Here is a 12,829-nt window from a genome sequence, read left to right as displayed (position 1 = left end):
TGCACCAATTTGCATCAATTTGCATTATTTCATTTTCTATTTCCTAAATAAATCCTTGGCAGGGCGCTCCCTCCCACTCCCTCCCACTCCCACTCACTCGCAAGATTTTTTACGAAACAATATAAATTGGTGCAAATTGGTGAATACTTGGAGTGAAATTTAGAAAAAATTACATAACAGTCAGGTCATTTATAAATAACATTCTTCCTCACCAACGATTCGCGTGTCGCACCTTTCACCATTTTGTCCAGTACTTTTGGACAAGCCACCTGGCAACCCTATAAACTAAGACCTAAGTTGAATGTATTAAGACCAGCTGATAATGACCCTGTAGCTCCTACCTACATATTGGGTGCTAATTCCAGAAGCAGAGCCAACACTTGAAGGCCATCCCTATTCTTACCATTTCATCCAAACCCTAATCGGGCCCTTTAACTATACTGCTTTAGAGAAACGGTTCATCATAAATACTTCTATATATGCCTCTCGGCTTACACGTGGTTAGCCGTGTGTCTGCAGGAGAGACCTGCAATATGTTTTAAGTCCCTCTTGCGCAGAAGGGTAGGATATTAAGAATGCCTAGCTGTAAAGTTAAGTCTATAACTTGCTATCCCAGCAGACTAGGAATAAAGCTTGCACAAAAGAGGCTTCATGGACTTTAAAAAATATTTCATCTTAATGACAAAAAGGACATTTAAATTGAAGTTTGAAGTCCGCAGAATATTACAACTTTGAAAAATGAAATTTAGAATGAGAATTTTAAATGCATCTCTAAGAAAAAAAGTTAAACTAAGTGAAGTGTATACAGTTACTGTCTTATCACTTCCTGCTATTAATCAAAAATACATTTGATAGTAGATGATACTGTATAATGTTCTGTTTGTTTAGGAAATGGACTTTATTTCTCTGCTGCGTTCTTTATTTCATTGATTCATATCACGTATAACTGATTATCTCAGTCATGCCCTTTCTTTCTGTTATTATGTGAGATAGGGATGTTTATTCGTTACTGAGCTAACAGCAGCGCAAGTCATTTACCATATTCTTGTATTTAATCTAAATACTGGAATTGATTGAAAAGGACTGAAAGAATGGCAGATAAGCCCGATCAGAGTCACTATATACTCAGAATAGAATATCACTTGGGAGCACAGTCACATGTCTTAGACAGGTCTGCAACCCTGCCTTTCAACCATTATCACCTAGCATACAGTTATCCCACTGCAGCAAGGGATTCTGGGAAATGACATGCAAATGAGCACACAATGTGTCACCTTTTGCCTGGAATATCCATACACATGGAGCCCATTTAAGCAGATGCAATTCTCATTTACCTCTATTAGGAGGGAGAAAGACCAACATTGGATCTTTATCCAGTAAAATGATAGGAACCTGCTGATCTGGGATGTTTCAACCTTGATGGGTATCATCAGTGTGAGGTTGGTTTATACTAGCTTTGCAATATTTCTAGGCTGGGTAGGTTTAACATATACATTTTAATTTATGGTGGGTGAAAAAGCCAACGAAAACCTCCACCGTTAGCATATAGCCAATAAAGAATATCACTTGTGTGCACATTCACACATGTCTTAGACAGGTCTGCACCCTGCCTTTAGATAGATGTAGAGGTATTGGTACCATGTTAGCCGAGCTTAATAACCAAAAACGAATAGACGATACCGTTCTGTGGCTAACAAAATGCTTTTATTTGTGCGAGCTTTCGAGATCTCTGATCTCTTCTTCCGACGATGTTACATTGAATGAAGCAAGCAAGGATAAACGTAAAAACAGTGTATATAAGACTGTTATCTGTGACTGAATATATATAACAAAAGTGTTCTATTGAATCTGGCTTTAATGTAAATTGCAGTTCCAATATTTAAAACAATTTTTAAATGCTTTATCAATGATGAGCCATTAAACCATTCACGGCCATTATTTCACTTTCGCTTATGCTTTAGCCTGATATTGTAAATAATTTTAGTTTAAAGTTGTTTGCATGATATTTTTTGCACCATTAGCAATTACTGGTGATATAGTTAATGAAGACTTGCGTAAAGCGAGGTGACCAATATTCAGGCTTGTTCTCCAGTGGGCGGCGTGTATAATTAGTAAATATTTGTCCATGGTGATATGGATTGAAGAGGTCAATCAATTCAACTGGGGTCCAAGATTGTCCAGAATCAGCACCAAAGCGAATGACCCTCATTACTTACTTTTGCTAGGGATACATTTTCATAGAGCTAATTATTGTGAAATAATTTACCGAAAAGAGTTTTCACTATTTCGAGACCACAGTCAGTCATTTGTAAAACATGCAATTATAACCTTACGTCTTTACTACAGTCAAACTGAAATGTGGATTTCTTGGGTTAAATGTAACTTGAATTGCTACTCTATTTTTATAAGGTATTTATTTACGCAAAGCAACACACTTGTTTTTTGTTTTTGTTTTTTACTTATTGAAGATTTAGTCAATTTGTGCGCTTATTAAAATTGTCTGCAGTTTAGCTGCAGGATATTCTACATCGCAAATAATTAGGTATTTGGATGAGATAAGTCACAGGTGCTCAACTCCAGTCCTCAAGCCCCACCCCCCCGACAGGTCAGGTTTTCAGGATATCCCAGCTTCAGCACAGGTGGCTCAATCAGTCCCTGCTTCAGCACACGTGGCTCAATCGAGGCCTCTGATTGAGCCACCTATGCTGAAGGTGGGATATCCTGAAAACCTGACCTGTTGGAGGCGAGGGGATGCTTGAGGACTGGAGTTAAGCGACAAAGCATCCAGTCTGTTTACTCATGTGCATAACTTGACTAAACTGTTGATAAATCCACTCGTGTTCAGATTGTGAGTTACATAAACATGTGAAAATAAGGCATGATGCATTTGGGAAATCAACACAAAAGACGTGTGATATACTTTTTGCAGTCTTTAGGGAAAAATACTATTTGGTAATGCTAATTTGTAGCAGTGTTTCATTTGTCTGTCAGAGCTATTTTGCTGAATGCAGTTTTGTAGCCTGGAAACTAGATACTAAAAGTATTACAATTTCTCCTAAGGAGTTTAAGATTGGTGGAACATAGTTTATTGTGACACTTTTCCAATGGAAACCATTATTTTCCTTCACAGCACATACAGTACAACTCCAAACTGAAACGATTCAGAATGAATTGAATCCGGTCGTATGTCTTTTAAAACATAACAACAGCTTCTTTCTTTGAAGAAGTCAATTTCTCAATGTCCAGCTTGCTGGAAGGAAGGGCGATGTGGTTGCTTTGCACTGTGTTGAAAAGCTACACAGCAGTTGAGGAGGTTAGAAAAGAGAAAAATAAACTTGATATAACATTTTTCATATTTGTCAATATACTTGGGCATCTCTGTCAGTCAGATTCTTGAAAGTGAGATATCCTTAAATGAAAGTAACCATTTATTTCAGTGACATTGAGGTTTAGGAGCATTGATAAAGCGCCTCCATGGAGGGAAACGCGTCAGAGTTTTTAATATGTGTGTTTGTCTTTTTGGCACAAATGCCCAATAAATAGTTTATTTTTTGCCTCCAGCCCTTTTCCATTTTTGCAGTGCTCTACTTCCTATTTCTCTATTTTTGAGGTTTAGGAGCAGTTTTCACCAAGAAAACCTGAATATTGAATAGTCTTTAGTTTTTCTGTTTTTCTGCGTTTTTATCTTTTTTAGATTTAAATGATATTGTCTTGCCCTTTCAGGGTATGTTTTTTTTTAAAAACATTTTTAATTTGATGCTTCATTCAGGAGATATGAGTAGTTAAAATATTAAGTGGCCGGGAGGTCAAAATTAAGCTCGGTTTTGATGCCTTCTCCATTTGCAAAAGTATTTTGGCTTCCTCAATCTCACCGATATTTGGTGGTTTATAGCATATCTATACAAACATTTTCCTTGTACTTTTACCTTCACTGCTAATTTCTATCAACAAGGTCTCTACATTTTCATCATTCCCTTCATAAACATCTTCCCTTATAAAAGGTTTTAAATCCGGTTTCACATAAAAACATACTCCACCACCTCTTCTATTTTCTCAAGCCCTCTGAAAAAGGGAATAACCCCCTGAATTAATTGCCCAGTCATGAGTTGTATCCCAGTATGTTTCAGTAATGCCTATGATATCGTACTGCTCCCTTGTAGCTATTAATTCAAGCTCCCCCATTTCATCTGTCAGACTTCATGCATTAGCAAGCATGCATTTATATTCCAGTCTGTGCTAGTGTTATATTATCTGCTCCTGCCTTTCTAAACCAATTGGATTTAGTCTTTAGAAGTTTTCTAGTATTATATGTATTCAATATGGGTGTCTCCCTGTTTGCCAAACTCCCACTTGCCCCCATTCTACCTCCATGACCCCTAGCTATTTCCCCGTTCCTATCTACTGTATTCTGTCTTCCTAGTTTTAAATATACTCCAACCTTTTTAACATCTCCCCCCCCTTTTTTTTCAAATATTGCCCAATTTTGATGGGGGGGGGAGGGAGAGGGGTGTTAATGTTAAAAATTGAAACATTTTTGTATTGTTATACATTTGTTAGGTTATTTGGATGCAAAAAGCACATTAGTCATGTGACCGCAGTAAATATTTTTGGGAACTTTGTGTTTTAACGTATTTTTTGGGCAAATTGTGCTGTTTTTATACTGTATGTTCGTTCCGACATCTCTGATAGAGATACCCAGATGGCTGCCATTTCTAGGAGACGAAACGGAAACCAAACTGGTCATTATTGCCGATTGAAAGCACATAATTAATATTAATTACATTAGCTGTTGCAGAGTCTAGTAGTACAGTATTTGTTTTTAATCTTTACTTATTTTTATTTATTTTTTGCAAACAGGTTATTTTACTCAGATATCTACTTTGGCCGATGTACAAGAAAATGTCATGGAATATCTTCATGTCTTAAGCCGGCCAAAAGTGATTGATCAGGAGCATGATATTGTGTGGACAGAAGCATATGTTGATAGCACAGTAAGTACAAGATATTCAACAGCTGGACTTTGTGTCCTTTCATATAATTATAATTATTATTATTAATAATAGCTATAACAGAAGTAATATTTGAATGGAAATTGATCCCTGCTAGCAATTGCATATGGTAGTAACCCATTTCATTCTGATTAATATAATTGTTTAGTTCATTCTTAAGCTTGAGACAAAATACACATTTTTAGGACATCATAGTATTAAAGTCCATTTAAGTTGATGTATTCTTTTAAATGGAAGCTATTTAAAGATGCAGTCCCAGGTAGGGGACCAAACTGAACTAATGACGATGGTGTGTTCAATTGGTTTAAACTAAGTGAATGTCCCCTTTAAGAAAAAAAAAGGGGGGGAAAACGTGTTTTTTTTAAATAATGTTTTGAAATTCTGCAAATTTTCTTTGTTTCTGCAGTTGGGACGCTGCTCATAATCTCTCATGTAGGACAAAATACGAATTTACAGTATACGCTTTAAACAATTATTTTATTTATTTTAAAATGGTGCCAAACATGGACCCACATTGTAACCTACAGTATTAAATATATCACTGTCATTAGTTTAATTTGGTCAAACCAGAGACTGCATCTTCACTTACGGCCCATAATGATCATTATTCATATACAGTATCAAGGATACAAAGACCATTTAAAGATTAACTAATGTACTGCAACAATTTCTTCTTTGCATCTATGTGAAATGTAAGAAATGGTGTTCAAGGTTTTCTACATTTGACAAGTTTCTTAGGCAGGTAACATAAATGCCAGCTCAATTATGATAACTTTACTAAATTGTGACTTATGGGACAAAAATTGTGATTTACAGGACAAAAATTATCGAACGCAGTGCAAACATTTCCAAAACACACATGCTATTATTATTCTGTATGGGTACCAAAAACATCCTATCTTAATTCTAGAGATGTGCAAACGTTTAGCAACCTGTTTGGGAACTGTGCAAAATTTGTCATTGTTTCCCAAAATTTGCACAGTTTTAAACAGTAGGTTCGCAGCCAGTTCGGCCAGTAAAAGACAAACTCCGTTCCATAGACTGAAATATATATTTTTTTTGAGAGAGAAAACCCTATTTCGGGGTGTGGATGTGTTTTGAATATAGAGTCGCTGGTAACATTTTCCAAGTTCCAGTGACATTTTCCAATTTTTTGGTACGGAAGGGTAATTTTTTAAAGTGTTACAACTTTCTTGAAAAGTTTGAACGGAATAGTGACAAAGCGGCAACTACATACCGCTCTCCTTCCGATTTTTGCTTCATATTGCAATCTCCATATTTCTTAAATATGACACTAAAGTACCATAGACTGATGCAGATCACAGAAACTGGACACGCTTATTACATTAATTGGACTGTGTATCAAGTTGAATATTTTGGGTCAGTTTCTCTATCCACCAAAGCGGCTGTTTGCGCCGCTTTCCGAACTGCGCTTCTGTGCGCTTCTTTGTGACCCGCTAAAATCTATTTGAGCCTTTTCCTCAGTGTCAGACTTAAGAATTGTTTGTATTAAGTTTCATTACATTTTAAATGTTTCTTAGTAAAATAGGTTACTTTCAGTAAAAAAAGAATTAATTTTTTTTCTTGGCTCACCAAAGAGGGAGGGATGATAACAAAGGCCGTAGAAATAAATACAAATAATCATATGTGCAACAATTAATTATTTCCTACCTGTTGCTCCCTGTAACTCCACATGCAAGTGGAGCAGAATTGGATCAAGTTAGATTGATACTTAGGGGCCTTTCTATAAGCCTTCATAAAAAAAATCGTCGGGGCGTTTTTGCTGCCTATTTTTTGAGCGTTGCTATCACGGTGTTCAGAAAGCCTCGATTACCTGTGAAAGCAAAATTCCCAAAACAGGCGAGTAGCCGACGACGTGATGATCTCCTCTCTCAAAAGGCCAAATCCGGCAATTTGTTTTAGCTGCAGAGAGAGCTGCACAGAGAGAGCCGCCTCTCCTGCGCAAATCTCGCCAGAGATCGATGTGTTTTAATATTAATTTTAATACTAGTGTAGATGAGCAGGGGGTCTCCAGAGAAGAACTGCATGGGTTTGAGGTCTGGGGACCCCCTGGTTCCCGAGATACAGGCCCCGTTATGGGGTGCCGGTATCTCCTATGCATTTAAATGTCCCGTGTCACGTGACCGTGGGAATAAAATGCATAGGCGATGCCGGCACCCCATAACGGGGCCTGTATCTCGGGAAGCAGGGGGTCCCTGGAACTGAAATCAATGCGGTTCTGCTCTGAAGACTCCCTGCTCATCTAGTATGAAAATTAATATTAAAGCAGCTTCATTGGGCAATGAAGGGGTTAATCACCAGTGCAAGGTTTATTGTGGGTAGCAGGGGTGTGTGAAGGTGGCATTTGGCCCTTGGTGGGTGTTTAGGCCTTGCGTTGTGGGTTGAGTTAACCGCTTCTTTACCTTAGCGGTTAATACCGCTACGGTAATGAAGGGGTTGAGCTCTCCCACTACCACCTGGTAGGCCTAAACATCCATCCTTTGGGGCTACTACCCCTTTAACCCAATCCCTCTACCCACAATAAATAAAAATACACATAACAACCCTACTACCCACCTCCTCTACCCTCAACAACCCACTTTCCCCCCAACCAACACATACAGTACAGTAATGGGCAAAATTAGTATTATCAAGATATGCATAATAGTGCATTTGCCCATTATAAATTCAAACATTAGCCAGCCAGCTAATTATAAAGTAAATAAAACGTTCAACTTGCCCCTGCCATCAAGAAGGGTGTCCTCGTCAGCATACTGTAGGTCCATGTCCTCTGATGCCAGCAAGAATGCAAGAAAAAATACAATCTAATGGCCCCTAACCCCTTAATCACCGTAGCAGTTAATAATCACTATAGTAATTAAGGGGTTAACCAACATCCCCCGCTACCCACCCAGGAGGCCTAACCACCCACCCCAGCTCCACTATACCCACCCTGTACCCATTGATTGGCACAGTGGTATACCCATAATATGGGCATGATAAGCCACTATATCACTCAATGGTCAACCTAATAAAAAAATAATGAATGCCAAAAATACACAATAATCAAAGAAATACAGTACACACGCACCTAAACACCCCAACAATAAAGAACTAAAAAGCCTCAACTACACATCAATTACATTAATCGATCACTAAAACAGCACAAGAATTACAATTATGTTATTCAAAACATAAGAATACAAATTAATTAACATCTATACAACCAATCAATTAAATAAATAAAACCAGTAGCCAAATCAATTAATTCATTTAAATCAGTAGCCAACAAACCAATTAAATAAATAAAACCACTAGCCAACAAAACAAATAATTAATTTAAAACGCTAACCAATCCTAAAATGTACTAAAAACAAGCCATCCAAAATCAAAACAATTTAATCCAAACAATAAACAGAAATCGATAAAATAACAATCAATAGAAAACAAGCATTTTCTAAAGTGGCACAGATTAATACATTCAGTCAATGGGCAATCAGAAACATAAAAATAAATAAATACAATGAAATGTCTGAAAAAAGAAATGTACATACATTCAATATTTATCTTCCCTTTGAAATCTTCACCCTCCGACTCCGGCGTATCTGGAAGCTCTCAACGCACAACGTCAGCACCGGCAATCCAACTCCATCCACCTTGATGTCCGGTGATGACGCTGCGGGTCGAGAGCTTCCAGAAACATCTGGAGTCGGACGGTGAAGACTTCTAAAGGCAAGATAAATATTTAATGTATGTAATTGTCTTTTTTCAGTTTTTTTCATTGTACTTATTTTTATGTTTTTGCTTGCCCATTGACTGATACTGTATTAATCTGTGCCCTTTTAGGGTACAGATAAATACAGTGACTACCAATGCATTTTTTGGCAAATGCTTCTTTTCTATTGATTGTTATTTTTTCAATTTCTGTTTATTGTTTGGATTACATTTTTTTATTTTGGATGACTTGTTTTTAGTGGGTGTTTGGTGGGTGTTCATACCCACCGGTGGGTAGCAGGATTAACCGCTAAGGTAATTAAGGGGTTAACCACCCGCTATCCCCCCTCAAGGCCTAAACACCCACCAAGGGCCAAATACCACCTTCACCCACCCCCACTACCCACAAGAACCATGGCAGTGGTAGTTAACCCCTTCATTGCCTTAGCAGATAACCGCTAAGGTAATAAAGTTGATTGCAAATGCATTTTTATTGCATGGGATTCATGTCGGGGGCCTCCGGTGCTGACATTAATGGGTATCAGCTCCGGAGACTCCCAGCATCAATCTGGTGCAGCAAAAATTAATTTTATTTTCTAAGTCCTCTCTCGCCGCATCTCTGCAGCTTCTCACTAGCCTTACGTCAACTTTTCATGGCGTGAGGATTTTTGGAGAAACTTGCCATTCTAGAGCCGCGATTAGCCTCGATAAGCGAATTGAGGCTACTAGAATTGCACGAGTTTCAAAACCTGTCGATAAGTGTCTTATCGCCGCTCACCCGGCGATCTTTTTTTGACAGATGAAAATTTGGGCAATTTATGCCTTTATCGCCCACTTATCGAGGCTTACTGAATAGCCGTAGGCATTTTGGCCGATAAGTGACCTATCGAGGCTTATGGAATAGGCCCCTTAGATGGTAAGTCATATATATCCAAATGATTACATTAGTCATTTGAATGTTCATTTTTAGCACTACATAGCTAGGTAAAGCTCTCTTCAAAGCATCATCCTAACTATGGGGTTCTATACCACACATATTTCATACATACTGCCACTTCTATGCAAAGTTAATGAAAATTAAAAAATATAGCTGGGAAGCAACATAAATAATCCACAATAGAATTTTCTAATGTAAAAATGAAGATGTGTCATCAGAATTTAATGCAAACAATGGATCACATCGTAGTGCAAGGTTTTCTATTTTAAATACTGTACTGTAGTTGACATCATCAATCTTTCTGGTCCCAGAGATACCGTGGATATCAAATACCCTTTAACATCTGCCATGGTACCTTCTCATTTAATCTTTGCTGACACTAATAGGGTAGCTATAATTTATTGTTTTCAATTAAATATGTGGTCATTTAGCAAATGCAACTAAAGTGGTATTTAAGTGAAAATGTGATTTTTTGGGGGGCTATGCATTCATATTACAAATTGATCACCTTTTCTCATGTCATTGAAATAATTGTGGTTGTTGATTGGATAACAGGGAGGATGGTTCCCAGAGTCTTGAACGAGGCCTCATTCCCTCTATTTAAATAACGAGATATCAATGGAACTATTGGGATCCCCAAGAGTAATACCACGGCAGTCCTATAAAAGGAGACGCCTGGATCATAATCCCGAAAAAATGGGTGAACCAACATAGGGAACTTTTTGCTTTAAACCTACAGTACATCCTAGTACTTGCATGATTATTCTATCATCATAGTGATCATATAACAAATAAAAAGGTAACACTAAACTGAAGAAGGTATGTTAGTTCTTATTCTATGGGCTAATACAATATTACATACATATGGCGGTCATCCATTGTCTTAAATCACGTTAAAACTGCTATGTTTCAGTTTATTGACGGATGGATGCTCATTACCATCTTCATATCTTTAGCCAAGAATGTCAAATAGTTTACATGGAATTATGCTTAATAAAGCAGCAATATTCATTTTTGTGCAAAAGTACAAAATGTTATGCATTCATTCTCAGACCAGCTTCATTGGTCTTTGTTTCAACTCAAACCATCACTCATTCTGTCCTCAGTTTTCTAATTCTTACCAACACATTAAAGATCGTTTACTGTTACTAGGGTTAGAGCAATTTAATATCATTGCTGCCAAATGGCAATTCTGGATTAGTGAAAGTAATCATACTAGCAACTTCAAGGTATTTTCTGTGGCTTTTCATCACATTTGATGATACATGACTGTGCTGTTAAGAAACAATGTATCAGGTGGTGCCTGACAAAGTAACATATGTGAGTAACTTGGCTGGAGTATAGTTATTATTTTCCCCTTCCTCCATACGTGTGGAGTAGTACAAAGTTATACACATTTCATATTTATGAAACACAAAGAGTGCTTCATTTCCCAGTTGTCCTTGTCCCCAAGCTCCAAATGCTACATCATCTGTACATATGAACAAGAAGAGACTTGTAAGGTCTTGAACGCTTGTGTTTATCTGCTTAAGATCTATGAGTAACTATTATTTGGTCCATTAAAAGGTACGTAAAGCTGTACGGGGAACACCCCTTATGCATATCATTAGCACTAATGTCTGTTATAGTAAAAAAAAAAAAGCTCCCATTACAGCAGAAACAGCAGTTAACACAGCATTAGTGAGCGTTGAAGGCACCTGTTCGGACTTAACGAGGCAGAGCTTTGTATATCTGGGCCTCAGTGAGTTACAATGTATTCCCAGGAGATCTCAAACTATTTCATATCGTGGATCACTTCAATGTTTACCCTTTCAGCCCAGCACTTCCGCATCACGTGATCGCTTGTGAAGTGCTCACGTGTCCCTGGATACCGGAATCGCTTGGTCAGTGGTCAGTCTGGTCAGACCCTAGAAAACGAATGTTTGTCCAGGACGTTCCTGGTACGTCGTGAGTCCCTGTCACGCCAGGACCCATGCTGTACCAGCTATGTCACAATGGCACTGAAAAGGTTAATAACCATTTGGACGCCTAGCTTTCTTCCACTTAACTTTGCTCATCAATAAACAGTTTTTCCCACAACACATATTCCACAAATACTAGACCTATAATTAAAAATCAGTTTTTAATAGTGAAACAAATTGCACAGACTGCAGGAGAGAGCCGCCGTGAAAGTCTCCAGGGAGGGGGACCTTGTGTTCACTGTCCAGGGGCGGCAGTTTGAGAACTAGAGCACTGAATATTCTTGTGGCCCCGCTGAAATCTGCTGGGCTGCACCTAGTACTCGCATTGCAGGTGCCCCAAACCCTCCAGCAGTGAAACAGTGAACAAAAGTCAAGTACTTTACATACCTCACTAGTTGTTTTCATTAGGCTGTATAAGAAAAATGCACAAGTACAATTGTGAGTGCCATTCCCTTTAAATTGTTCCTTAGCAAAATCTGATACTGATTAACTTGTCCCTGAAGGCAGCAGCACTGATAATTGCTAGCATCAGTCTTTCGCAAACTATTCCCTGTGCTTCTTAGAAATAGTTCTTCCTTATATAGATATAAATGTGTATCTTCAATCAATGACATTTGATTCCACTCATTCACAACAGATCAAATGCATCTATTTGGTTCATTTTGGGAAGACCTGTAGAAAGAAAGTAAAGACAGTTAAACAGTTGTTTTTCAGTTTTTGCAAAGAATGTCCAAAGTCATACTTGATTATCTTTATGTGCTTGGTTTTAAGCAAATCCACTTTAATTTGCCCGAATATGTGAATGATAAATAATTTTTCATTACCAAATACATTTCCACCCAAATCAAATTTACTTGGAGTGTTTCTATTCCTTTTGTGCAATGTGTGTGTGTGTATATATATATATATATATATATATATATATATATATATATATATATATATATATATATATATTTAATAAAGAGTCGGGCGGGCACTCACAACTACCCTGGTGCTCAGCAAAGTAGTACTTGGTACAGGGAAATAAGGGGGCAGCACTTACTGCACGAAGAAGTCCCAGGAAAGCACCTTATAATAAAAACCTTTGCAACGTCAACTGAAGTCCTGTCAGTGCCTGTCTTTACCTTTATAGAAATATACAGTATATATATATATATATATATATATATATACACATATATATATATACACACACACACACACAC

General features: G+C 37.6%; 1 protein-coding gene across 3 annotated transcripts in view; it reads left to right on the top strand.

Moving 5' to 3' along the window:
• Positions 1–12,829, top strand: part of CACNA2D3 (calcium voltage-gated channel auxiliary subunit alpha2delta 3) — a 597,478-nt gene that overhangs the window by 354,385 nt on the left and 230,264 nt on the right. For all 3 annotated transcript variants that reach the window (XM_075574868.1, XM_075574867.1, XM_075574869.1), the window contains exon 13: positions 4,858–4,991. In XM_075574868.1, coding sequence (XP_075430983.1) covers positions 4,858–4,991 — 134 coding nt within the window. The remainder of the gene's footprint in view (positions 1–4,857; positions 4,992–12,829) is intronic.

The sequence above is a fragment of the Ascaphus truei genome, chromosome 17 (genome assembly GCF_040206685.1).
Source record: "Ascaphus truei isolate aAscTru1 chromosome 17, aAscTru1.hap1, whole genome shotgun sequence".
Classification (NCBI taxonomy): Eukaryota; Metazoa; Chordata; class Amphibia; order Anura; family Ascaphidae; genus Ascaphus; species Ascaphus truei.
Note: the sequence above shows the minus strand (reverse complement) of the source record. Positions and strands in the feature narration are given on the sequence as shown.